A 25,423-nucleotide genomic window follows, 5' to 3' on the forward strand; every position below is an offset into this window, starting at 1 on the left:
TATTTATATAATTCTTTAAAAAAAAATTTAGTTTTTCTTGGAAATATAATATAAATCATTATTTCGCTATTATTATTATTCAATTCTTTTTTTATTATATATATACTTATTGCAATATATATTTCTATGTCATTATTTATTATTCAATCCTTTCTTTATTATATATATTACTATATATATTATTATAAATATCACTATCATTAGTTCTATTTAAATTTGTAAGTCTCAATAGTCTTTGTTTATAATCTTATTATAAAACATCAAGCTTATAATTTATTTACAATTAAAAGAATAGGTTAATAAAATATATATAGTATTGATTATATAGAACTGTTATATCATTTTAAGTATAAAAATGAAAGATATTATATATGTGTATATCATGTGCACATGTCATATTTTCCAATACATTATTATAATTTTGAATTATATTTACAGTTTATATTATAATTAAAAGATATATTATTTATTTCTAAAATCCTCTCTTTTTAGAATAATAATAATAATTTCGAAAATAAAGAATATCAATTACTATCTTTTATTCAATCTCAATTATGTAATAAAACTCAACAAAATCAATATAAAACTTTTAAAAATAATTAAAAAAAAATAATAGAGAATTATTACAAAGTAAAATATATATTATAAACTAAATTCCAATAAAGATTTCGAATATTTTTAATCTAGAAGATTTTATATTAACATAACTTATAGTGAACCAGGTCATATAGGGAACCGGGTCACAAAATTCAATTCTCTTTATATAATCTTATTCTACAAACTACACATTCATTCAATTCCAATTCTAAATTATTTGAATTACTCTCTAACTCTTCTTTTTCAATCTCCTCTTTTAATTCTTTAATTGGATATTTATATAATCATCCTCATAGCTTTTTCTTTTTAGATTTTTTCTTCATTTTATATATTATTTTCAATATTTCCTTATTATTAAAAACAAATTGATCTTGTAATTTGATTCTTTTGTTTTTAATTCTCTTTTTTCGAATCTCAATTACTTTTTAAATATTAATAAACTATTTTCGAAATAAGACTATTTCAATATTTTGAGATTCTATAAGTCTAATCATTTTCTTAGTATATTAATAAATTGATAATATAAAAGAATTATTATCTATTAAAACTTTATTAAAGATCTGATTTGTTTATTTTAATTTTATTCTATTTAAAAAAGAACTTCTAAATATAAATAAATCTAAATCTTGATTAAAAGTTTTCATTTATAAAATAGAAGATTGTTGAAAAGAATTAAATAATAATAAATCGAATACTTTTTGTAAAGCAAAAAATATTAAATCAATTTTTCTCCAATCAGCTTTAATATTAAAAGAATTCAATATTTTTTTTCTAATATTTTGAAAGAATTTTATTTATTCAGCTTTTTGAATTTACTTTACACTAATTCGAAAATATCAATCGATTTTTAAAACATAATATTATTTCATTAATTTATATATTGCAATATTAAATAACTGAAATAAATAAAAGCAATAAAAAGATAATATAAGTAAATCAATATTCTTCTTTATACAAAAAGCAATAAAACTATTTATAATATAATTTGAATAGCTATTTATAATTAGAAATCGAAATCGATTATCTAACACTTTTTTAAATTCTAATTCGAAAACCCTTTTTAATTATTCTAATTTATAACTATTTGAAATTTATTCATTTGTATTAATAAAGAACTACTAGTTTTGAAATATATCCTTTGAAATCCAAATAGAATTTGTATTCTAAGCTTTGAAAATAATTATAGATAATAAAGCATTTCTAATTGTATTAATATATTCAAATATAATTATTCATTCTTATTTATTAATTATAACTTTTCAATTCGATTTTTAAATAGAATCAATTATAATATATATATTTTAAATACTTCCAATTCCAAATCCAATTTCGTTTATATTATATATATCATTTAATTCATATTTTTATTTAATAAAATATATACAAAATATATCAAATCAAATCTAAATATTCTTCAGAATTGCTTTTTTAATTCAATTAAACTTTAATTAATATAAATAATATATTTTAAATTCTAAATATCGTTTTTGGAATTTATAGATTTATTCGTAATCTATAAGTGGAATTTTTATCAAAATAGAAATTCGAAATAATACAATCTGAATATATTAAAAACGAATTTCGTTGGCTATTTTCTTCACCAATATAAATATAGTAGGGAATCTAATAATAATAAATCATAAAATCTATTATACAAGAATATTTTCTTTTATATTTGAAAGAATTTGAACCATTTTATAGAATTGAATATATAATTTCCTTCTAACAATTCTAACTATAAAAGTTGATTTAGGGATTTCAAAATACTCTACAATCTTTCTAATTAATTTAAATTCTTTCAATTAAAATACAATAATAACATTCTATATTTTCTTTTCAATTTGAAAAGACTTAAAAAGTAATTCGATATATATAACAAAATTTATTGGGATTTGAAATCAGTAATAAGCTAAATGTAACCCGATTCCCTATATAACCTGGTTCACTATAAGTTACATTATAGCTTTTCGAATTATATTTTAATATTAAATCTAAATCTAATATGATTTTATAATAAAAATATTAAAGAATATCTAAAATTCAATAATATTTGATTATACAAATAGAACAAATAAAAGAAAATTTAAAATTTAAAATCAGATTACTATAAATATAATAACTTTTATATTAATCTTTATATTAATTATAAAAAAATTACATAAATTATTCAACTACCTGTAGATAATCTATAAATCATTTATATATCTATAGGTTATTTATAAATAATCTATCTATTTATAAATAATCTATTAATTGTTTATAATGAGATAGGTAATCTTAAATTTGAATGAGTAATTTGTGGGATAGATAGGATCTTTGATAGATATTTGTAAGGTAGATTATCTGTGGATAACTCATGGGTATAGATAATTTTTGTGCAGCCTAGTTATCTGTTCACGATCTGGAGATAATGATTGTTCACAGCACTAATGGTTGAAATTCTGTACTAGAATAGGATATAACCATGGCTACAGTTCATTACGCGTCAAAATTTTGATGTATATTATCATAGACAGAGATCCCTCGCGATTATCCTAGAGTTGTTTCGTTGATTTAAAAACATGCTTCAAAGTGGCAGATTCTTTCGATCTGGCGAGGAAACTTCAGAATTTTATCGACAATCAGCATAAGCTGTTTATTTGCAGTCGAAATTCGAGTGGATGCATGCTTGCTGTTAAATAATCCCAGGTCACCCAGACGGATAGGAAGGGTGTGACCCGTCACTTGACTGTTACGGGAAGATCTGATTAGCGCTTTGGAAGAAGAAGCTATATGATTGATGGAGTTGATCTCGATGATGCTGTGTTTTAGATCTATAGTTGATGTGGTATTAAAACCCTATTCACCATAAGAATCAAAATACGTTCTCCGCCCTTTTCCCGTTGTCACATGTGGCCAAGATAAAAACGCACGATCCGTCAATTTCTCCAACACTAAAAATGAGACGAATAACCCTAGTATGTAGCGTCATTATCATTTACGCTCACTTTAACCTTTCTTTTATCATTAATTTTCTTGTTTTATATCATATCAAGTTTTCTCTTGTCAGTCAATATATATACAACTCGATTTTGAAAATGATTTTGTATAGATGTCATGCTTAAAGAGAATAATATCATAGGGACTTTATTAACATTCGACTATCAATTCGAATTTTTCATTTCAAGATCTCTATAATGGTCTATAGAATTCTGGAGCATTTGATCTAATCTATCTAGCTCGCCGTCCGAACAGAGTACTAACAGACTAGATACACTGAACACGCACGTACACCATGTTCAGCCGCTTGCACTTATATTTCCTGCACCAGATCCTGAGCTCGTACCACTGCTAAGGCTAATACCCCCTCCAGCAGTCAACTCGGAAGCCGGACTTGGAGTATAACTCGCAGTAGGATCTATGTAAAGAGTGACCCACATGAATAGGCCATCCTCTACTTTATCACCTAGTAGCACATAGTTCAAGAACGGGTCTGAGTCGTTTTCTAATTCTTCCTGCACATCTCTATCGTTGGAATTCAAAATAATTGCAACTGTGTTCTCGGAGTATGGAGGGAGGGTATTGACTTCTGTGATCAAGTCCTGGTCGAAGAAAAATTGTCCAATATGTGAGACGCTGCCGCCGGAATACGTGCCATTTGGCAAAATGGTGCCATTGAGATGTGTCTGAACATGTACGTGTGTTGCTCGTGCAGAGTAGTGACCAGGGAAGATACTACTATATTGAACTACGCCGTCGGAGTCGGTGGTTTGGAGACCACGGAGGAACGTTTTGTTGATGTTGGATGCATCGTTTAAATTGCCATTTCCGTCAGCGACTATACCGCTGTAGACACCGGTGGCATTACAATGCCAAATATCCGAGGTGAGATTCACTATAGGCAAGCAAGTGTTTATGTCAATGAATTCGAGATCCCAGGTTACAGGAATTCCGACTTCAGATTCAGTTATGTTACTGCGGATGTACTCGCCCTCGACATCTAAACTTCCAAATTAGCTGGCTATTTTTTGTCTGGTTGAAGAGTATACGATGAGACTTACAGTAAGGACCTTCCGCTCCTTCTGGGGATAGCACGCAAGTCGAGTTAGCGAAAATAATAGAGTCTAGGTCTGAAGTAGTGGGCGTGACAACAAGGGATGAGAGATGAGATTCATCAATAGCATCACGTCTCAACAGATGCGTTTCTACAAAACACCATATTAGTAATGGTTCCACATTCAGTGAATTCGAAAAACTCACTCTGGGGCAGTCCTCGAGCAGCCCGAGCTTCTTCGAGAGCACGAAGACGTCGTTTGTGTTGCTTGGAATCAATTCCGCGTTTCCGAAGAGCACCATCGCAGTTACTACCTCGCTTAGAGTATTGGAGGAATTCCGCACGTTTTGCGATCTCCCGAGCGCGGTCCTCACCCGGATGGGCGAGAGTTTGACTGAGGAGAGCCGCAATGAGCACAATTCCTGGAAGTTTGAGACAAACCATTCTTGCGTTCGAGAACAGAGCCAAAAGAGTAAATAGGTGTCAGGGATTTAAGATGAAGTTTGAAATAAGGAAGTAACTGAGTACATAAAGTTGTAGAGACTCGAATACTTGATACTTTAGGATCGAGAGAAGTCATATTTATATTAATTGATAAAAGATATCTCCTAATACATCTTCACCATCTATATGTGAGACAGATATCTTGGCAGTCATTCGAACGCGTACTTTGATAACGCACCATGAGGTCCAACTCGACGAATAACAAAAGCCTACATTTAGTCTTTGCAAGGCCAAACATTCAGTCGATCAGTAACAAGGTTCTGATAGGGCAATACATTGTGTCGTTGCTCAGCCATACAAACACATTGCAATGGAAATATAATGAACATTCAACCCTCTCCGGTCATGCACAAAGATGTTCCAATATTGATCTCCACAGGATTATCTTTGACTTTGAGAGAGGAGATCCCCACTTCCCCACAGGTAAACATTCCATCACGTGACCTTAACCCGTCATCTGACTACGACACACCTTTCCCAGCGTTGGGCGCGGTGTAGAGTACACCTAGGGTCATTTGGGATATTTTAACTTTGTTTGATAATCCACTCCATCTCATAGGATGGAAAAAATAATGTAAAAAACATGCTCGGCTACGGTTGTATTCCTTCATGCAGATGCATGAGATAAAAGTATATTTCTTTCAATAGATCCGCTGGCAGTATCAAAGTATGTGTACCTATAATTTGATAGCTTTAGCTTTTTTATATCACGGTATTAACTGAGAAAAGAGAATGAAAATGATGTATAAGAAAAACGAAATAAAACGTTCGTTGTTTGATGAAATTTTCGTCATGATTTTGGTTGTTCAAACCTAGGAATTTCTCCAGCTTCGAACGACCATATTGAACAATTATTTGATCAAGCTCGGTGTAACATCCCTTTGAGCCAGATTTCTAAGGGTAAATACCCCCTGAATTTCTGTAGGGCTGAGTACATAGTCTAAATGTCTCAAACCCCCCGAAACCACCGAAACTACCAAAACTACCGGACAGCTTACGAGTACCTAACCCAGAAGCTTCCTCAGTACTAATTCTTTAGGGTGCGATTGAAATGGCGAATACTAATTTGATTCTAAGCCTATTTAAGTAGAATCTACACCACACCTCTAGAATAAATTATTTCAAAAAGAAATCAATCAAAACACTCATAGCTTCACTTATAATAATAACTTTTAATATCAATTTCAATGAATCAATATACTCTAATAATTCGAATAATCTAATCCTCATCTACTCTAACTACTTACTCATAATCAGCCTTATACATATATCACCTAACTTAATATTATATAATCCTTATATAATCCTTATATAATCCTTATATAATCCTTAATTGATTTCAATCATATACAACTCAAAGTTATATAATAAATAATAAAGGCTACACATAATAATTTATAAAATTATCAAATAAAATAAACATTATTAATTTAAATTAAAAGAAGTTATATTCTAATCAATTATATTTGAAAAATAATCAATTGAAGTTGAAAAAAGATAATTAATAATTCAATATAAAAATCACATAAATAAGTATGTAATTTATTTTAACTTAAAAAAAAAATCTGAATTTCAGAAACCTCGTACTACAAGGCTTTTAAGCTTTGTAGTCTACCCTTGTAGATCCACAAAAATGTAGACTATGAGTTGCTAAATTGGACTTCCTTATTAGGTTTAGATCTGAATTAGTTTTCGCCATTTCAATCGCACCCATTCTTTAATGAGCCAAGCCAGAAACAATGATCCATTTATATTGAACGTCAGGGAAGGAGAGGTAGGATTTGTAAAGCGAGAAAGATCGTTGCATGATAATTTGGGAATGCTCCCCTGAAATATGCTTCCGAAGCTCAAGCGATATTGAGAAATTAGGACAGGGTAATATGGGTGTGATAAATGCTAGTAGATAGCGCTTCCTGATAGATTTTGACAATGAATGTTCGACCCTCACAAGATCATTGATCTATGAACCAACTCGCTAACGGTGCATCGAATCTTATTGGCCAAAGCATGCGTAGCTTGAAATCAACAGCAGATAGGAGCGAGACTTCTCAATGTTTACTTTCCGAACGGCAGAGAAGCTCGAAAAAGAAATCGCAGTGAATAAGACATGATGACTACTGTCATCACCACAATTACAACCAAGGTTATTCTGTCTCCTCTCTGAGAAGAGCGGCATCATGGCCCGCCGACATGCTACCCTGAACCTCTTCAGACCATATAGTTAATCTCCAGTTAACTCCTCTACTTTCAATTCAACGGACCCGATCATTGATCGCAACGCAATGCAAGGAACACGTCGAGCCAATGCACAGTTGAATTTTTGTGGCCACTTTCACCAACACAATCCAAATTTGGCGACTGACCATACATAAACAGGGCAGCAGAAAACAAGATGCAGAATTTCTCAAAGCGATTCGAAGAAGACTGGGGTGAATGCACTGAAACGCAATACTGCAGGCCGCAATCTAAACCTACAACATCCGTTGCAAAAGTTGGTCTGGCATATGTCCGCCAGGGCTGTGCTCTACTTGTATCTGGCACGAGTGACACCTGGCAAATCCAATTAGGGAGAGTTGAATATGAAAAATGGTCTTCAAAGAAAGGATGACATCTATAATCAACCAAGTATGATTACAAGGACTTGATTTCGTAGGTTTTTTTGGAGAGAGGACTTTTGATGCTTCTCAATTACTTTGGGTTTATGCCAAGTGCCCTCACAACGTATTCCGTGTCCCACCTTAACTTTCGCTTTGCGAAACATCTATAATTTCAGATCCATTCAATCGATAGACTCGAATGCGCTTATTGCTCTCCTCTATTCTTGGTGACTTGCTTTGAATTGGCTGATGAGAAGCTGCACCTTGGCCCTACACAAATGCATGGACTCGTACTAAGGTTGGAACTCAATTCACCTCATCATCAATATAATCCTTGTCAAGAACCCCATGAAATCTTGATCACGAGAAACGTCGTCAACTGATGTGACGTGGCGGTATCTTACCTTCGGAATAGTACTAGTGTCTTCAATCGTGGTAGTCCTTGGTCTAAAGTGGCACCATGACAGAGAGCGCGAAAGCTCGTTGTCATCATTATCACTAAAACGAAGAATCGAACCTGAAAAAAAAGCTGGGAAACAAGAAGTAAGGAAACGGCAACAAGAAATGTGGGCAGCAGCGCTGGGTTTATACCTGAATTTAGAAATCCGGGCGCTAGCGGCCGCGTGGCTGTGGTTGCCACAATGGCTTGACAGGTAACCGATATTTTGTGCTACTCATGCTACTCTATAAATCGTATAGAATTAGTGATAGCATTTTGGTAGAGAAAATTGGAACTGTTTGAAATTTACATCTTGTTACTTAATTATCCTATATGCGAAACCCCTTTATATAAGTATTCAGACCTTGAAATTTTCGTACTCTTATATTCAGATTCGTTTTCAAGGAGATGAACCTCTGATAAGATACACCAAAGATATAGTAAAAATAGATTTAAGAAGTCAAAGCAAACGATGAACGAAATCAATAATCATGTCAAGATTTCATATCTACATATACTTTGATTTTAAACAAATCATATGTGGTCGATCTCCCCAACTGCAATTTAATAAGCAGTTTTACCTATCCCAAAACCAACCACTAGCAACGTGTATCTCAACAGTATCACTTTCAGTATTTTGATACTTAATATACGTGAGATCAAGCTTGCCGTCAGCGTTGAAGTCAATCAATTGCCAGAATCCATTTTGTTCTTGAGAAAAAGTAGAACCAACTCCCAACAACTTGGTTTGATACCCTGAGGCTCTGGATGCAACATGGACTTCGATTGTTCCAGTTCCAGTGTTGGCGTCCTTGATATAAATCAGATCTCCATTAATACTATAGGGTCCAAGTTGCCAGAATCCATTATTTTCCATAGGAAAGACGGTTCCTGTACTGATAAGTCTCTCTTGATAATTAGAAGAACCAGATGCAACGAAGACCTCGGTTGTTTCTGTTCCTGTATTTCCAGTTTTGAAATACACCAAGTCTGGCTTTCCATCGCCGTTATAATCATACAAGTTCCATTGTCCATCTTGCTCATCTTCATTTTCGAACGAGGTAGCAACTTCAAGAGTCCGCTGCTTATACATCGATGCGCCACTAGCGATGTGAACCTCTACCCTTCCCGTTGGGGTATCTCGGGTTTTGATGTATATAAGATCAGGGAGAACAGAGTTGGAAGATTTGAAAAGACACCATGTTCCACTATCTTCTTCAAAAAAGGTAGTAGCAATTTCGAGAATTCGAGTTTGAAAATTCGAATACGAAGAAGCAATATGGATTTCGACATATCCAGATCCTGTATTCTTGTTCTTGATGTAAATTAAATCTGGTTTGCCATCCCCAGTGGTGCTGCGGTCTAATTAGTGAAGCCAAGTAATGAGTTACAGGTACATGTATATGTGCGAAGGGTACTTCGATACATATAACAGGGCTCGAAATTTAAGAGAAATATCTCACTCAATCAATTGCCAATAGCCATTATTCTCTTGTGCAAACGTAGAACTAGTCTTCAAGAGTCGTGTCTGGTAAGGAGTGCGATTTGGTTTAACAGAATCTAGACTTGATGAGTCATTTTATACTTTTATATATCTGTCATTTTGATGAGTTTTCAAAAAGAATAAATGAAATACCTTTCAATGCCTTATCGATTTTCTGTCGAAGACGTCTGAGCGCGTTCTCTCTCCCCTCACCATAAATAAGACCCATATAGATATCGAAAATACCCAGCAATGAGTAAGCATTATCTTCTATACGAGTTGTCACACGCTTTTCGGCCCATGAAAAGCGTTCATCGACACTAAAATCAGATAGCGAGACTCGTTCAAGTGCTTTCACGGAAATCCCTGTTATTTCATGAATGTATTGCCTTAAAGATGCTTTGTCGCCCAGTTTCTGCCAGTCTTTGGAGAAGAATTCAACTGATGTCGGAGCGATAAGCTCTTGAAGAGTCCAGCCTCGAGTGAACCATTTGCTTCTCCGAAACGCCGATTCCCATGGCGGCTGGTTAGAGCTATCATTATTATCAATGGTGGAACTCGAGACATCTGATAAATAAGCATAGCATTTCTCGGCATTGCTATACCAGCGAAACATTGAGTTGATAGCTTCTGTGAGTTCGCTGTTGTTTGTTTTGTCGATACAGCATGTATCGACCCAGAAATATGGTATGCCATCTCGTTCAGCCTGTTCTCCGCAGAATTGGATCTTTTTGTAGCCGGCTTTGACTTTGCCAGTGCCGTCTTTGATGTCTTTGAAGGTGACCTCCTCAGTGTCATTTCCCCATGTGTGCGAAAGTATAGCATAGCGGGGAATATCGACCACGAAATCCCTGGTAAGGCTGAACTCGCCAGTATCATTGGTTTCTAAAAGACGCATTAGACCGACCAGTTTCTCAATAAATAAATATGATACAGAATTGGTTTTGATGCTGATTTTCTTTAGGTTGGGTTGAATCAGTTGAGAGAGGAGACTGGATTCAGCTAGATGGCAGCCTGGCAGCTGTGGTGGCATTGCTGCGCGGTTATCGCGCATTAATAAACCTTGTCGGTCAATGGAAAAGAACTCTTGGTCATTGCTGTGCTGGTCGCTAAATGTTTCATACGGATTTGAACAGCAAGTCGTTCTTTTGCTGCCAAAGACGGTTCTCGATTGATAGCGAAATGGGATTTCGTAAATTGTGCTAGCAGCTTGCAATTCGCATGGCTATTGTCAGAGTAATAGTTAGCAGAGAATTCGCAATTGATAGTAAAAGTTCACGGTTTTCATTGATTAGCCTTTACTATCTACATCGAAAATTGAACAAGTTTGATGCAGATTATCTCCAAAGGGTGCTGACATTTATTACAACTACGTACTGGATCAAAGAACAATACAGGTCTTGCACATCAAGTTGAAAGAGATGCTTGAACGCTTATTATCACAACTATAATAGTGACTCGAAAAAGATTGTTTTAAGGGAAGTCTCCTCTGGATATTGTCAGCTCCGGACGCTACGCCGAGCCCCGTCCCCACAATCAGCCATTAATCAACCACACCAACCATTGCGAAATATTACCCTTTCAAGGGGTCAAGCCTCGCTCACGACCCAGAACAGCAATGTTCCAAGTAGATCAAGGGCTGCATAAGCATCAGTGTTGGTGGAGAAATAAGGGGCCGGAAATGTATATCGTGTATATCCCCCAAACAATACATAGTTTTGGGTACCTTTTTTCCTTGTTTTCTCAACAACAACAATTGTAAACCCTCGGATGGGAACAAAAAGGCCCCTCTTCAGATTCCTGGCATGTACAAACATCATACTAAAAGGCTACATAATTGCAGAAGAGCAGGTAGGCAAGCGACCAAGCGTCAAATGAAAATTAATTTTGATGGTTGCGCACGATGTTCCATTTCGGCCTGTCATTTCTCCACTCGAAAAGCAGGGCTACGACTGTGTCGTGTAGCCCGAGGTATTAGTCCTACTCTAGTCATTGCGGGGAAATGAAACCCCTGTAGTGCACTAATTACTCCAATCTTTCCTCTTGGACACCAGAGCGTGGTCACTCCATTCTTTATGAAGACAAAAGCCAGTAGAGGCTTTGTCGCGGCATGATAGGAATTACTTCTTACTCCTCAACCTAGACTTCGACTTGCTAGTTATGTAAGTTGGCATGGCAAAAGAAACGCACGACGAAGCTGCCATGGCTACAAAGTCGAAGGATGGCGGGAATGTCTCGGATCAAGTCCAGAATGGGTGTCGTGAAAGCAAGAACAGCGAATTCCCTGCGTACAGCTCCGTAACTCTTGGTTACACATAAATACAAGCTAATTCGTGGTGGTAGTTGTCAATCATGTCGCAAGAAGAAAGCAAAATGCTCTCGGCAACAGCCCTGTACACAGTGTGAGCAAATAAGTGCGTCCAAAAAGCTCAAGGCGAGACACTAGTAGCTCATCTAACAACTGCAGATATTGAATGTGTTTATGATGATAAGAAAATAAGGCCGGGTCTACGGACTGGTGCCGTTGAGAGTTTGAGCCAGAGAGTGGGTAAGACTATACCAAGCTATGTCATCTTGACATTCTTTATGAATATTCTTCTGCCTATGTTTTGTTCTCTAAGATTAATTGTATTAGACCTGCTAACAATGTTTGTAGCAGCACTGGAAAGCATGTTCTTGGGACAAGGGCTCCTACTGCAGCCACTGCTCGAACGAGCGCTGTCTTTGCAGTCGCCAATTTTGGCTTCCACTGACGATGAAGATAAATCATACAACTCAGGATCTCTAGTAAACCAAGTTGACAATTTAAAAGCAGTTTTATCAAACGCGTCCGCGAATTGTTCGGAGCAAACACAGATCGACACTGATCTGCATTCTCAGCACAAGGCAAAGCGACGACGGGTTGACGATCCTTTGTCTTTGCTTAGCACAGAATTGAGAGTAGTGAACAGCCAAAGAGACAATTTAGAATGGACTGAATTACCCCCAACAGATCTTCTGAATGATTTGGTTGAAATATATTTTACAAACATCCATCCTTGGATTCCAATCTTGCATGTGAGGAATTTCAGACTTCAAATGCACGATTCTATGGAGCGACCTCGGCTCGAGATAATTTTCCATGCCATTGTCTCCGTTTGCGTGAGGTTTTCCACTGATTCGCGATTTAATGAACCAGAGCTGAGAGCTCGATATGCAAAACGCAGCCGCCAGACCGTAATTTTAGAGAGCATGGAAAATTTCTCAGTGCAAAACCTTCAGGCGATGGTAATTATTGCATTTGACACAGTAAGTTCTTCATGATAAAGTCTTGAAGAGACCACTAAGAATTCATTCAGATCGGCAGTGGGCGTGGACCATCTGCATGGTCCATTATTGGCAGTATGACACGAACAGTAGAGCAACTACAACTAAGCGTTGAAGATGAGGGGAATTACAATTGTAAAGAGGGGACAGAGTTCTTGATACGAAGGATGGCTTTCCTTGATGTACCAGAAACCTGGTTGGAATCTGAAGAACGGAGAAGAGTCTTCTGGTACTTTTCGACCATCAATTTTTCATTAGTCACTTACTGATCTCGCTAGGAATGTTTTTCTGATGGATCGGTTCTGCAGTGTTGCCACAGGGTAAAAAATCCCTAGATTACTTTGCATTGAACAAGGCTGACAAAAATAAGATGGAACAAGAGTCTCACAGATGCTGATGTACGAAGGCGGCTGCCTGCCGAAGGAGCGTTATGGGAAGCGGGTCGGGAGGTACAGACACCTTATTTTGGCGTGGCTGACCAGTCATCCTCAGCACGAGTAACAAGTCATGCAGCTTCTACGACACCACGGAGTGTTGGTGACCCTGAAATCGAATCGATTGGTGGTTTTGCGTATTGTATTGAAGCCACAGAGTCCCTCTCCTTGGTTACCACCTTCTTTCTACAGCATGCAGTTAATGTTTCTAATGTCCAGGAAGTTCAAATGTGGCTCATGCGATTCAAGGAGCTCGATTTGCGTTTGATTCAGTTGGTTGACCATCCATAAAAACAAATTGGCCGTATCAGCTAACATTTGACTGTAGATGGAAACTTTTCCTGCCACCAAAGTGGCGAGAGGCATCAGTTTTAAACGCTGATGGCGTCATGGATCCTAATTTAACCCTTGCTCATATTACACACAACACTTCCGTTATACTTCTCCATCAAGGTATTGCTTATCCATCTCCACAATGGCGCTCGTGCCCGATTAGACTACCTTCCGATTCAAGTGCATCAACTTGTATCACGGCTGCTAGCGAGGTCTCGACTATTGTCCAGAACTTTTTACTACACTCGACAACACTCACAAATCCTCAATTTGCATTTTGTATCTTTATGTCGGCACGTGTGCTCCATGCGCATGCCAAATACCATAATGTTCCACTGTCAAGCGACTTTTCTGTTCTCGTTTCTTCTCTTCATGAGATTGCTCGCCGCTTTTCGGGACCACACGCCACAGCTTCAGAAAATCTTGCATCACGTTTTGCTTCCCGTCTCATCAAAGGAAAAGCTTCGATTTCAGGCACTACCTTAGGTCCCAGTCTCGATATACGAAAAACAGCCTACTCTAATCCTACTGCACCTCCTTCACCTAATGCTATTCCTGAGGACTTTGGAAATCATTCCCCAGACTCAATTTCATTGGCATTTCCTCCACTTCCACCTAGCTTTCAATACACCAAAGACAATTGGTCTCAACCGGCCACAAACTCTACGGATGATATTTTGAGTCGTAATATTTACCCTGGGCTGTCACAACCAACTATTCCAGCACACATCCAGGCTCAAGTTGCCTTTAGTAAACAAGCGTTGCAGCCTCATACAAACGAAGAGGCAGCAATTATCCCGCCTAGACATAGTGAGCAACAGAATCAGCAGTGGATGAACTTGGATCCATTTGAGGAGCTCAGTGGAATTTTTAATGATTCTTACCCTTCACTGCAACGGATCAGCACCTTTGCTGGCGAGCAAAAAGGTAACAAGTCAAGAGAAGATGGTAAATCTGTTTAGAGCCAATTTCAGCGCTTTTCTATCCGAGGCTACATGATTTCTCCTCGCATTTTCAGCGAAATATCGATATTGTTGGTACGAGAAGGATACGGAAGACGTAGCACCCACGAATTGCGTAGGTCCTGTATGTCTAATTGTATTCTGTCTAAAGAGCTAGCTACGTATTGAAAGTAGTAAGTCTTATAAAGACTTATTGAAAGAGCTAGTCTCTTTCGTATTAGCTTAGGGCTTTACTACAGTAGCTATATTACAGTGGTAATTGAATTGAAGTCATTCACTTCGTTCACACAGATATAAAGACGCCAATAAAAGTATTTACCGATCGTCTAGCCAGCTTATTGAACGAATTACATAGTTTATTTAATTTCTTTCCTCCACCCAGTAAATGCATGAATTGATTCGATGACTCTGATCGCTTCCTGTTCAACTCCCTCTCAAAACTTCCTTGAAAGCAAAAACTAGCAATCTGTTTATCATAAACTTTGTTTTCCCCACATTATATTGGGTTGAAATCATAGCTCTTGAGAGTTACACACCGCACAATAGTTTCTTCTCTTTTTCTTCATCTTTCTGCTCATCCTTTAGGGTACACTGCACTAGATTTATGCTCCGCTCGGATGACTCTAACCACGTAATTTCCTTCTAATCTCAACCTGGAATTGTAGGGTAGGCTCATACAGCAGACTAAAATTTTCATGCAATAAACCAGCCCAAAAGTCAAAGGAAACCAACATCCACTCCTTGTGGTTGGGGTGTGGCTTCGTTTTTCGCTCAGGAAGATCACCGGAGACATGACCGACGCTAGAACTTAGACTATAGCATGTGTATCGTGTGACGTCGCCGCACCCAGATATGTAACCCAAATTTCACCAGTGTCATAAGAGTTAAAAATAACTCTATTTATGACTTGTACTGTTGTTGCTTTCAAATGAATGAAGTTATCCGATAACAAATCACCGCTGTGTCTCGAGAGAAATGTTCCGAAAGGACCAACACTTCATGCTAAATTAATTTTGTAGGACTAACTTGTGATTACATGTGTTGCCATTTTTCATTACTATTTCTCTTACTTACACTCTTTGATCTGGTCTGCGGCTAGCTTGACTTGTCTACAGCAGTTTAAAGAAAGTCCAAGTTGTTACAACTGTCATTATTTTCAGATGAGTATTGTCCAAGCTAAGGATATCTCAAAACTCCTATCAAATATTACTCTAAATCTGCTCCAACCGGTATCAAGTATCGATCAATGGCAGCCAAACTGGGGTCTTGTTCTGACTAGCGGAAAACCCAAGAGCGTTGCTCATCTCTCCAGATTAGAGCGCGTAACGAAAATCCGGGTTTTCAATATCAGTGAGGTCCTCAAACGCATGTGAGTGTGTGATGTTCTCTTCGCCTGTTTTCAGATCGATATTCTCGGATGTCGAGGTACCAACTGGTACAGCACGTTTCTTAATATTGCGACGTGTAAGCAAGATACGCATCACTACCAGTATGATGTTGAACAGTACATAGAGACAGAAATGGGCCGTAAATCCATTCTTGTAGCGGGGAGCATCCGCATCTCTGAAAATCTGATGGACAAATCGAATTAGCTGGATTCTCAATTTGAAACAGCGTGGATTCACCTGTGGTGCAGCCATGTTTCCTGCCGCCCATGAAATGAAGGTAATTGTCAGTGTAGTAGATTTTTTCGTCTGACCTCCAACGTTACGAGAAAGAAGTGAAAAGATTAAGTTTCCCTCGGCGAGGTAGAATATGGTGCAGTAAAATGCAAAAAGAAGGCCAACTTTGTTGGAAGCGCTAGGTGGGAAGGAATACATGATTGCTGTGCCGATAATAGGAAGACTGGGGTTGCGTTAGTTGCGGATGATCCATGAATCAAGGACCGGGGAATCTGACATAGTCAAGGCCTACAAAAATGTTAGCAAATAGTATCAAAACCCAAACAAAAACCAGGAGTTATTCCTGCTAGTACTTACATGCATTACTAAAGTTGTCTGCTTTGTCTTAGTCACGATAAATGCACTTCCGATCATGACAATGATGTTCAACGCGCCTTGTGCAATATTCAACAATTGAGTTTGTAAATAGTCAAATCCGAAAGATTTTATAATCAAACCGGAAAAGACACCTAAACCGCCAATGACAAGTGTTGATGTAATTTGGAGGAAGACGTAACACCAGATAACAGGATCAGTCAGCGTCTCGATGACTTGATAGCGTTTGTACTGTCTGTTCTGTATTCCAGTCTCGTTAACTCGTACACGCTCAACCATAAGGTGCTTCTCCTCTTCCGTGAAGCACTTCGCCGACATGGGCGAATCTGGAAGCCAGAATCCTATAAAGACGGCCCAAACGCAGGTTACGATGCCAAGAATCAAAAAGAGTAACTGCCAGGAATGGATAAATCCTTGATATTGTGCGACTCCCCATGCCATGATGCCTCCAACCTGTGAAGGAAATCAGCAGATGATAAGGATATTAATACTTCTGATGTTCCTGGAACTTACCATTAACTGTAAACCGGACATACAATACCAGAATGACGTGAGCATAACCTGTTCCTCCTTTGTATACTGTGGGCGATGTCAAAATAAGCGCTCCAAGTTATGATCAATCTGGTCCGACTTACCCACATCCCTGTCCTAGAAATTTAGATTAGCCTCTGAAACTATGAAAGCTATTTTTGGCTTACATTATGATAAAAGCTGGCTGTACACAAGCCTCGAAAAAACCCAACAAAAATCGAACAACCATCAGAGGAACGAATCTAGTTGAAGCAGCTGAACAAGCCACAACTGCTCCCCAGAGAAAAACGTTCACAGACAGATACTTAGCGGTTGGAAGCTTCTGGAGTAAGTAGTTGGTTGGCCATTCGCCTGCCAAGACGCCCATGTATAGGATGGTTCCTAACCAAGGGTACCGTTCACCATGATTGAGGTCTGCATCATCCTTGATTCCCATAACCGACGCAAAATTGAGGGTCCCCTTGTCGAGGGATTGACAAAAGTATGTTCCTAGCATACAAACCAAAACGCGCCCATTCACCTTCCAAAATAGTCTCTTACTCGTTTTTTCGTCTACATGAATGGCATCTTGGCCAGCATAGGTTGCAGTCTGAAGATGTTAGATATAGACTTGAATACTTGCGAAAGCCTGGAGCTCACCTCTTTGTCCATCTTTCTCTGGGTCTCGATATTTGGCATTATCTCATCATGTACCGCTTCTGTGCTCTCAATTTTTTTCTCCATATTGGTCGTTGCTTTTATGATCGTCGTGAGAGCTTCACCTGGTAAAATCTATGGAAATTTGATCTGTGGAAATCGGATGCCACTTTATTTATTTCGGTAATGCAGCGCAGAGGGTGACCTTTATCATCTTCTTCTGCACACTTACGGACAGAGGATCCCACTTAATCCGCGAACTAAGCTTCCCCAGATTTTATGGATACCCTGATCATTCTCCAATATTGGTGTTCGGGATCAATCATCACCAGGAGCTCCTGAATCTAGCTGGGCGGCGAGTTTACCGGAGCTTAGCCCGGACCCCGCTATCCACATGTCAGCACAAAACCTTCATCTCCTAGGTTGAGTCTGAAACAATCAAATCCCAGATTCCACTCGGTAACTGTACATTAACCAGGCATCAAGAAAAATAGGACATTGTGATTTCCTTTGCAGCGCACAAAAACTAGCCTAATTTTTCTACTAACACCCGGGCATAGACTTTAGTGAGTACATTATCAAAGTGAATCAAGGACTTTAATTCGTCAAGATCTTTGCCGTGTCAATAAGCCAAGGTTGGCGAGGAAAGAGATTGCCACGATGCCACAGCATTAACTATGTCAAAAGAGTTATATTCCCCTTATAAGCCAAGGCTGTTCTGATACCTTCTGTTATTATCTAAGACTACTCTGTCGTTCATTGATATCACACACCTTCAAAAAGTCCGGGCCGGGAAATCAGCCGTGCCCGAGACGAAGAATTGAGTTATCTTACTGCACAACCAAAGACCCCGTAGTGGTCTACTCATTCTTGCATTCGAAACTCCCTGTAGAGTTCCTATTCTAATTCTAGAGAAAGAACGTCCCGACCGAACAACTTGCTCTTGAATTACAGTCTCTTGGATGAGACAGCATTCAAAGATCGTCTACCAGTCACATAAATATCTCAAGGCTCACATGGCTGATTGAATCATTTGAATTATCTTTTCATACAATTTACCTCATATGAACCATTTTATCCATATCTCTTTGCAATTTCACGGTCATGCTTTACCCTAAAGAACTGTCTCAATATGCGACGGTTCACGTAGATACACGGAATGAGTTGAGGATACCCTCAACAACAGAAGAGAATATTGTAAGCTTTAATTCCGACAGCCGTTGTGATCTGTCACTATGCTAACCATTTTACAAGGCGGAAGAAGTTACATATCCTACATACTATCAAATTGATGGCATTAGCCCAGCTGTTCTCGCAAAGCTCTTTTCAGTATCAGCCGAAGCCAAGATTTGGGGTGTTGCAGCGAAATCATTGAATCAGGCTAGCATTCGTGCATTGTTCTGAAATTTCCTAGTGATCTGACTTTCATGGCAGGCAAATCCACCCCGATATTATCCTGAATATACGAAGCCTGGCGGATCAAACTATGTCTATCGCGACTTTCGATTCTGGACTTCTGGGTTCTTTCCAGGCTGTTTATATCTACTCCTTGAGCGGCGGAAGAAATGCCCGAGTCAGTATGATTTGTATGAGCAGAGTCTGCACATTAGTCAACTTGAGTAAGCACAGAAAATTTCTTGGAATTCTTTCAGTTTATTCTGGCATACGAGCTAAATTGCTTGTAGTTTTGCATGCAACTGGTGGACACTGAATCTCCATCGCAATGCTACGCTAGAGGAAACACACGACCTTGGCTTCATGATCATGCCTTGGGCTCGCCCAGCCTGGGAGTTGAATCGGGATACCAGAGCGCTTGAAACTTTGAAAACTTCCGCAAAAACGCTTTTGAACCGTTTCAGTGGAGCCGTTGGTGCAATTCGGTCATGGGATACATGTCAAACAAGGAGATACAACTATCAAGACCCCAATACTGATTTCTTGATGATAATTGTAAGCACTTATCAACTATTTCGAACCATGGACTAACGCCTGGCTCAAAAAGGACAACATGATGAACTTGAACCTGCTGTTTTATGTTGCTCAAGAGACGAATGACAATTCAATGCGCGATGCAGCTATTCAGCACGCTCGCACGACTGCTCGAACCCATGTGCGCTCTGATAGTTCGACAACACATCTAGTCAACTTTGATCCTGCTACTGGTATTGTGAAAGAAAGGCTTACTAACCAGGGGTTTTCGCACAACTCCTGCTGGGCTCGAGGACAAGCGTGGGCAATTGCGGGGTTTGCCGAAACTTTCCACTGGACACAAGATTATTCATTCCTGCTGACTTCACGTCGGTGTGCAGACTACTTTTTGGCGCGATTGCCTGAATCTGGCATTGCGCCTTGGGATTTTGATGCACACGCGCAACTATCAGCGATACAGAAGCAGCCTCCTGATACAAGTGCAACTTTGGTAGCAGCCTACGGTATGCTACTCATTCACCAAGCGTTGACCGCGAGAGGAGACCATTCGCATTACTTGTCTGCCGCATTGAGAATGGTGGAGGCTGTTTGTAGCCAACACTCTAATCTGCCGGCAAAATATACTGTGGAAGGAGAATTCCAATTCGACACAGTTGAGAATGGTCACGTTAAAGAACCAGCAAAAATCGGTGTTGACATGGGCCATGCTGATACTATTGTCAATGGCGCAACAATCAACAATTATGAGTTTGCGCCGAGGCGTTGGGCTGATCACGGTCTTGTGTATGCGGATTATTACTTTTTACTATTTGGAAACGAGTTGCTGAAGATGAATTCCACTTAAGTTCAAAGGAGATCCCAAATAGAACCCTACATAGAAATTGACGCAGCGTGAATTTTTTCATCACGCAAAACATATATACAATTAGAGTTTGTGCTAGATTCACGAAATGACTACATGAAAGTATCGGAGATGATGTTTCTTTTATTATTCTAGTGCTATTAATCAGTCATTGGACAACTGCAGGACGATCTCACAGTCATCGGGGCTCAATTTGAAATATAATTGATCTGGTAATAAAAAGATTATTGGTTGGTAAGCTAGCTTATTCCAAAATGAATTCAGTTGGTTCTGAAATGTCGTGTTTGTAATCTTTCCATGTCCTACGATTCATCCTTATCGTCTAATTTTGACCTTGAGCCAATAGGATTATGATCTTACTGGACTCACAATCACTCAATTTCTCATCATTGATTCTGAAGATTCAGGAGGCTTGAAGGTTTTGGTATTCATGTTTACTTTGTCAAGCAGAATTTTACGTCTGCTACATGCTCGTTGATGAACATAGGAACGAAATCAGACAACATATACCATCTGGGTTTCTGCATGGCATTGTGAATGTACTGGCCACCAATTTTGAGGTTTTCAAACGTTATGTTCTCAATATTTCTGGTTCCATTATAGCCAAGTATTTGAGAGGGATATACAATTTCGTTCTTCCCAGTTCTCAACTCAAGGTTCCTGAAAGTAACATTGCGGATTCCGCGACCCGGTGCACTTGTCCACATGGTGTTCTGCATCACTCGGAGATTTAACAGCTGGCCCTTGGATATCTTCTCAATCCTGATGTCTTCTATAAGCACATTTTCGATGAGATTCTCATCAGCCGCATTGATACCAATGCAACCTTGGTACCAAATTTGGTTTTCGTAATGGTCCAGAATATCTATATTGCTAATTTTGATGTTGCTCATGGTTTCTGGCTTTGCAGGATTTCCATGTGTCCCCATGTTGATCGGATGAGCAATATCTGGAAGAAGGGTGCAGTTCCTAATAGTAATGTTGGATGTATCACCGGCATAATCCCAGCGATGACCATATATTGCGATTGTGTCATCTGAGTTCCTTAGGAAGCAGTTCTCGACAAGTATATCTTTGGAGCAAAAGAAGTCAACGCCATCGCCATTGCCGTAGGAAGAGAATGATCGGTATCCATCGATATGAACACCTTGAGCGTTTCCAGTAGTAAGGCTGAAGCCGGTTGCCGCCAATGACGTCACCTTGTGTACTTTGATGTTTCTTGTCCTCTCCATGAGAATCGCGCCGCCGTTTGGTCCCTGGTAGATAAATCCATGCCCACTAACTCCAGCATTGGAAACATCGATGAAATTAAGCTTAGCCGTAAGGAATGCCCCTCCAGCAAGATAAACGTTGGTATCGGAGGGTACCATCAGATTGCCATCAACAACTTTTGAGTATGCAAGCCCATTATTAATCCCTGATCCAAAATACCAGACGTTCTCCATATCGCATGTTGGCGCTTCCAGGTCGATTTCATTTGTCAGAATGTGCAATGCCTTCCATTTGTCATTATTTATCTCGAGCATCACGTCGAAGGGCTGGTCCAATATGAAAGTGATCGTGTTTGCCTCATCAATAGTGGTTGGAATGCCAAGTGATCGCGGCCGGATGGAGGCAATTGCCACTGTCTCCACCACATACCGAGCTTTGATCTCGATCGCTCCACGGAAATCAAGCGAGACTATAGAAATGGGATGTTTATCAAAGGTATTGCAAGTGGTATTGACTTCGGCCACTTCAACATGAATGGCTCGCAGTGTTGTCCATTCGTGAAACGGACTTCTCGGGTCAACTGAGCGAGCTTGAATGACGAAGTCTTCGTTTGTAGGAATGCCATCTGGAATCTCATAATGCTTGATTTCTGAAGTACAGCTCATGATTTGGATTGTCAGGTTACTTGTAAGGTTCGCTTTGAATTCGAACGTTTATGTGCTGGGCCCAAGTGCGTTTCAATAACTTAAATTGCTGTAAAAAGAAGTGAAAATTATCGTAGATTGGGGAAAACGCGTTATGGTACCCAATCACTCCTTTTATCCAAGCTATCCAAGCTTGACATTATTAGACAGTTCTTCTTCGGCAAGTGAAACCCTAGATAAAAAGTTATTAAAAGTCGTAGGATGCCGGACAACGGCCAAAGTGCCGGAGGAACCCCGCTTAGAGCCCCAACGCCAGGAAGACTTAGGATCTGTTCAATCACTTGCTTGATAACTATGAGAATTGTGTTCTAATAATCGGATTAGTTTGGATGGAATTTACACAACGTTGTGAGTGAAAATCATTCAGACAATGCCAGAGCTATGGCCAAAATGGGCGAGACCCGCTTGATTCAACGGGTTGGGTCTGAATCCCTTCATACTGGTAAGTCGTGGCTGTGCAAGCTCATCGGAAAGATGGTTCCGTCCGTATGCCTCACCCTACTATCCACTGCTCGACCATCTGTAATAAAAACCGAATATCGATATTTCTGACCGGCTACATTACATTCGTTGCAATTGTGTTGCCGGGAATTCGTCCGCATTGTACAGTAGACACTCTAAGCGTGAGCGTTCGGCATAGATCGCCAAATCAGGTGCTGTGTTCCTGGCAAATCATTAATTGCCACGCGTCACAACACTTGCGGCGCTCGTTGTGACTTGCGAGGCCCTAGAAATTTCACATACGCCAAGGTAGAGTTGGCAAGGGCCATAATACTAGATGCGTTCACGAAGTTCAGCACAGTTTCGAGACGAAAAGAGACGCACCAATTTCCGGACCCAAGTCCTGATTTCCTCAACGACTCACTAATAATACAGCAATCTGGGCTAACCCATAATCCCCGATTCCCAAACCCCCTAATCTCTACCCCACACTCTACCCCATATTACCCCCATACTATCCCCGCAGCTCGAACACCCTTGTTTGTTTCTGCACGGCAACGGGCAAGCTCAGGGATCAAGACCCGCGGTACTCTTGAAGGTTCGAGTTGAGATCACTTCGATCCTGCCTTGCTAGATCGCTATCCGCAGTGATGCTGGTGGAGTGACTCCAAACCCCTTACACAAGATAGAAGAGAATGAGGTCACAAGTGAAAAAGTATTTAAATTCCTTTTTCCCATCGTTTTTTTTTCTGTCTTTCCTGTAGCAGAGCATTTCAGTTCTTCGGCTTACATATATCCACATTTACCAAATTACTACACGGCTTTACGTGACGAGATAGCCAGGAAATCATGCAATTCAAAAATAGCATCACAGCGTTGTCGCTATGGATGCTTGAAGCCTCCGCGAGAAGCATTGGCCGCGCTGAAACGCAGCCCTTTGTCCACCCAGGAGCCTTGCACACTGCCAAAGATTTCAGCAGAATCAAGGCCCGTTTAGAGAAGCAAGAAGAACCATGGTATACTGCATGGCAACATCTGGAATCAGGAGAGCTAGCCCAAACAACCTGGGTAGCAACACCGGAAACGATTCTCGTTCGTGGAAGCAATGATCTCTACGATCAGAATTATCAACATGCATATCGCGATGCTCACTCAGCCTATCAGTTGTCGTTACGTTGGCTTCTCTCAGGAAACAGCTCCTATGCCGATGCTGCTGCTGCGACATTAAACGGCTGGAGCTCAACTCTGACAGGGATCTGGGGTAACGAAGATATGAATCTTGCAGCTGGACTTTATGGATACCAATTCGCAAATGCTGGAGAGCTCTTGCGCTCATATTCAGGCTGGTCAGCCGCTAATCAATCAGCATTTGGCAGTATGCTCGGTATCTTCTCGGATATGAGTCGCGATTTTCTCGATAATCATAACGACAAACCCAACTTCTACTACGCCAACTGGGATCTGTGCAACATTGCAGCACTGATGGCAATCGGTATCTTTAATGATAATGTTACAATGTATAATTATGCTGTCGACTACTTCAAGTATGGACTCCCTGATGATGCTGTTGCCAATGGCGCTCTACCTTTCTTCTCCATCGCGAATTTCACCGAAGAAGGTTCGGAAAAGATTCTTATGGAGGGACAAGAGGCAGGACGTGATCAGGCCCATACTCTGCTTGACTTTTCTCTGCTAGGAGTAATCGGGCAGCAAGGATACAATCAAGGTGTGGATCTCTATGCCACATACGGCAACCAAATTCTCAACGGGTATGTGGCCACTCCAGGAAACGCTAGAATAAAACTCTGTGTAACTCCTTGAAATCAGCTAACTTTCAGTAGAGCCGAGTATGCCGCGAAGTACAATACTAATAACACGGTACCATACACCCCATATACAAGCTGGGAAGGTGAATTGTCAGTCGTTGCGAATAAATCCCGATTTGATGTTCGGCCTGGTTTTGAGGTAATCTATTCGCACTATGCAGAGCTCAAAGGTCTAGATGCATCATGGTCGAAAGTTTATCGGGACTATGTCAACAGTAACTTGACAGCCAATGTTGAGGGTGGTGGTGGCGATTACAGCCCGAATTCTGGTGGTTATGATGCTTTGGGACACGGTACCCTAATGTATCGCTTGGAAGCATCTGATTAGTAAGATGCTAAACGTATCGATGTTGCTTATCACTTTTCTTCAAAGACAGTGTGTATTGAACATCAGTTGTTGCAAGCATATAGTGACATCGATGTTCAGCGAGGGAACCATCCTGCTAAGCGTAATATTGAAAGTGTTTTGCAACCAATAGATATTCCAAAACATGGATTTGCTTATTTCATGCAGGACTGCAAAAGAATCTCTCATTATCACTATCATAAATTAGTTCATTTAGCTTTGTGATGTCACTTGACGGAGAGTCGCCCATG

At 39.3% G+C, this 25,423-nt stretch overlaps 7 protein-coding genes across 10 annotated transcripts; 3 read left to right on the forward strand and 4 right to left on the reverse strand.

Annotated features, from left to right (window-relative positions):
• Positions 1–3,774: 3,774 nt before the first annotated feature.
• On the reverse strand, positions 3,775–5,158 carry BCIN_02g00018 (hypothetical protein). The gene is made up of 3 exons (XM_024691009.1): positions 4,837–5,158; positions 4,638–4,781; positions 3,775–4,576 (listed from the first exon to the last, which is right to left on the reverse strand). The coding sequence occupies exons 1-3, from the start codon at positions 5,072–5,074 to the stop codon at positions 3,876–3,878; spliced, it is 1,083 nt and encodes a 360-aa protein (XP_024546779.1). The 5' UTR covers positions 5,075–5,158; the 3' UTR covers positions 3,775–3,875.
• Positions 5,159–8,466: 3,308 nt separating this feature from the next.
• On the reverse strand, positions 8,467–11,086 carry BCIN_02g00020 (hypothetical protein). 2 transcript variants are annotated; one of them, XM_024691010.1, is made up of 4 exons: positions 11,031–11,086; positions 9,807–10,878; positions 9,634–9,730; positions 8,467–9,525 (listed from the first exon to the last, which is right to left on the reverse strand). In XM_024691010.1, the coding sequence occupies exons 2-4, from the start codon at positions 10,705–10,707 to the stop codon at positions 8,748–8,750; spliced, it is 1,776 nt and encodes a 591-aa protein (XP_024546781.1). In that variant the 5' UTR covers positions 10,708–10,878; positions 11,031–11,086; the 3' UTR covers positions 8,467–8,747. The 2 variants fall into 2 exon arrangements, with proteins under 2 accessions (XP_024546781.1, XP_024546780.1); XM_024691011.1 differs by having other exon boundaries at positions 8,467–9,730.
• A 583-nt stretch (positions 11,087–11,669) lies between these two features.
• BCIN_02g00030 (hypothetical protein) lies at positions 11,670–15,069 on the forward strand. The gene is made up of 8 exons (XM_024691012.1): positions 11,670–11,941; positions 11,997–12,067; positions 12,121–12,201; positions 12,310–12,941; positions 12,992–13,188; positions 13,238–13,279; positions 13,330–13,665; positions 13,722–15,069. Exons 1-8 carry the CDS (start codon positions 11,826–11,828, stop codon positions 14,686–14,688), a joined length of 2,442 nt encoding a protein of 813 aa, XP_024546782.1. The 5' UTR covers positions 11,670–11,825; the 3' UTR covers positions 14,689–15,069.
• Positions 15,070–15,727: 658 nt separating this feature from the next.
• On the reverse strand, positions 15,728–18,153 carry BCIN_02g00040 (hypothetical protein). Its single transcript, XM_024691013.1, has 8 exons — positions 17,856–18,153; positions 17,384–17,805; positions 17,321–17,333; positions 17,199–17,264; positions 16,668–17,138; positions 16,588–16,598; positions 16,314–16,533; positions 15,728–16,259 (listed from the first exon to the last, which is right to left on the reverse strand). Exons 1-8 carry the CDS (start codon positions 17,937–17,939, stop codon positions 16,002–16,004), a joined length of 1,545 nt encoding a protein of 514 aa, XP_024546783.1. The 5' UTR covers positions 17,940–18,153; the 3' UTR covers positions 15,728–16,001.
• A 429-nt stretch (positions 18,154–18,582) lies between these two features.
• BCIN_02g00050 (hypothetical protein) lies at positions 18,583–20,705 on the forward strand. Its single transcript, XM_024691014.1, has 5 exons — positions 18,583–19,049; positions 19,107–19,232; positions 19,287–19,471; positions 19,538–19,802; positions 19,855–20,705. The coding sequence occupies exons 1-5, from the start codon at positions 18,957–18,959 to the stop codon at positions 20,623–20,625; spliced, it is 1,440 nt and encodes a 479-aa protein (XP_024546784.1). The 5' UTR covers positions 18,583–18,956; the 3' UTR covers positions 20,626–20,705.
• A 35-nt stretch (positions 20,706–20,740) lies between these two features.
• BCIN_02g00060 (hypothetical protein) lies at positions 20,741–23,113 on the reverse strand. 2 transcript variants are annotated; one of them, XM_024691015.1, is made up of 2 exons: positions 22,845–23,113; positions 20,741–22,731 (listed from the first exon to the last, which is right to left on the reverse strand). In XM_024691015.1, exon 2 carries the CDS (start codon positions 22,518–22,520, stop codon positions 21,078–21,080), a length of 1,443 nt encoding a protein of 480 aa, XP_024546785.1. In that variant the 5' UTR covers positions 22,521–22,731; positions 22,845–23,113; the 3' UTR covers positions 20,741–21,077. The 2 variants fall into 2 exon arrangements, with proteins under 2 accessions (XP_024546785.1, XP_001555812.1); XM_001555762.2 differs by lacking the exon at positions 22,845–23,113 and having other exon boundaries at positions 20,741–22,821.
• Positions 23,114–23,578: 465 nt separating this feature from the next.
• BCIN_02g00070 (hypothetical protein) lies at positions 23,579–25,372 on the forward strand. Of its 2 annotated transcripts, XM_024691017.1 has the most exons (3): positions 23,579–23,715; positions 23,803–24,769; positions 24,842–25,372. In XM_024691017.1, the coding sequence occupies exons 2-3, from the start codon at positions 23,850–23,852 to the stop codon at positions 25,152–25,154; spliced, it is 1,233 nt and encodes a 410-aa protein (XP_024546787.1). In that variant the 5' UTR covers positions 23,579–23,715; positions 23,803–23,849; the 3' UTR covers positions 25,155–25,372. The 2 variants fall into 2 exon arrangements, with proteins under 2 accessions (XP_024546787.1, XP_024546786.1); XM_024691016.1 differs by having other exon boundaries at positions 23,579–24,769.
• The last annotated feature ends 51 nt before the right edge of the window (positions 25,373–25,423 follow it).

The sequence above is a fragment of the Botrytis cinerea genome, chromosome 2 (genome assembly GCF_000143535.2).
Source record: "Botrytis cinerea B05.10 chromosome 2, complete sequence".
In the NCBI taxonomy this organism is placed as follows: Eukaryota; Fungi; Ascomycota; class Leotiomycetes; order Helotiales; family Sclerotiniaceae; genus Botrytis; species Botrytis cinerea.

Bases quoted from the DNA above. Each gene is read 5' to 3' on its own strand.
- BCIN_02g00018 (XM_024691009.1), bottom strand. From the start codon at position 5,074: ATGGTTTGTCTCAAACTTCCAGGAATTGTGCTCATTGCGGCTCTCCTC. The intron at 4,782-4,836 runs GTGAGTTTTTCG...GGTGTTTTGTAG, and splicing joins TGCTCGAGGACTGCCCCAGA to AAACGCATCTGTTGAGACGT. The intron at 4,577-4,637 runs GTAAGTCTCATC...TTGGAAGTTTAG, and splicing joins AGGAGCGGAAGGTCCTTACT to ATGTCGAGGGCGAGTACATC.
- BCIN_02g00020 (XM_024691010.1), bottom strand. From the start codon at position 10,707: ATGCGCGATAACCGCGCAGCAATGCCACCACAGCTGCCAGGCTGCCAT. The intron at 9,731-9,806 runs GTATTTCATTTA...CATCAAGTCTAG, and splicing joins AATCGATAAGGCATTGAAAG to ATTCTGTTAAACCAAATCGC. The intron at 9,526-9,633 runs GTGAGATATTTC...ATTAGACCGCAG, and splicing joins GGCTATTGGCAATTGATTGA to CACCACTGGGGATGGCAAAC.
- BCIN_02g00030 (XM_024691012.1), top strand. From the start codon at position 11,826: ATGGCAAAAGAAACGCACGACGAAGCTGCCATGGCTACAAAGTCGAAG. The intron at 12,068-12,120 runs GTGCGTCCAAAA...TAACAACTGCAG, and splicing joins TACACAGTGTGAGCAAATAA to ATATTGAATGTGTTTATGAT. The intron at 13,280-13,329 runs GTAAAAAATCCC...GACAAAAATAAG, and splicing joins TTCTGCAGTGTTGCCACAGG to ATGGAACAAGAGTCTCACAG.
- BCIN_02g00040 (XM_024691013.1), bottom strand. From the start codon at position 17,939: ATGGAGAAAAAAATTGAGAGCACAGAAGCGGTACATGATGAGATAATG. The intron at 17,139-17,198 runs GTAAGTTCCAGG...TTTCCTTCACAG, and splicing joins TGTCCGGTTTACAGTTAATG to GTTGGAGGCATCATGGCATG. The intron at 16,260-16,313 runs GTGAATCCACGC...TTTGTCCATCAG, and splicing joins GAAACATGGCTGCACCACAG to ATTTTCAGAGATGCGGATGC.
- BCIN_02g00050 (XM_024691014.1), top strand. From the start codon at position 18,957: ATGCTTTACCCTAAAGAACTGTCTCAATATGCGACGGTTCACGTAGAT. The intron at 19,233-19,286 runs GCTAGCATTCGT...CTTTCATGGCAG, and splicing joins CAGCGAAATCATTGAATCAG to GCAAATCCACCCCGATATTA. The intron at 19,803-19,854 runs GTAAGCACTTAT...TGGCTCAAAAAG, and splicing joins CTGATTTCTTGATGATAATT to GACAACATGATGAACTTGAA.
- BCIN_02g00060 (XM_024691015.1), bottom strand. From the start codon at position 22,520: ATGAGCTGTACTTCAGAAATCAAGCATTATGAGATTCCAGATGGCATT.
- BCIN_02g00070 (XM_024691016.1), top strand. From the start codon at position 23,850: ATGCAATTCAAAAATAGCATCACAGCGTTGTCGCTATGGATGCTTGAA. The intron at 24,770-24,841 runs GTATGTGGCCAC...AACTTTCAGTAG, and splicing joins GGCAACCAAATTCTCAACGG to AGCCGAGTATGCCGCGAAGT.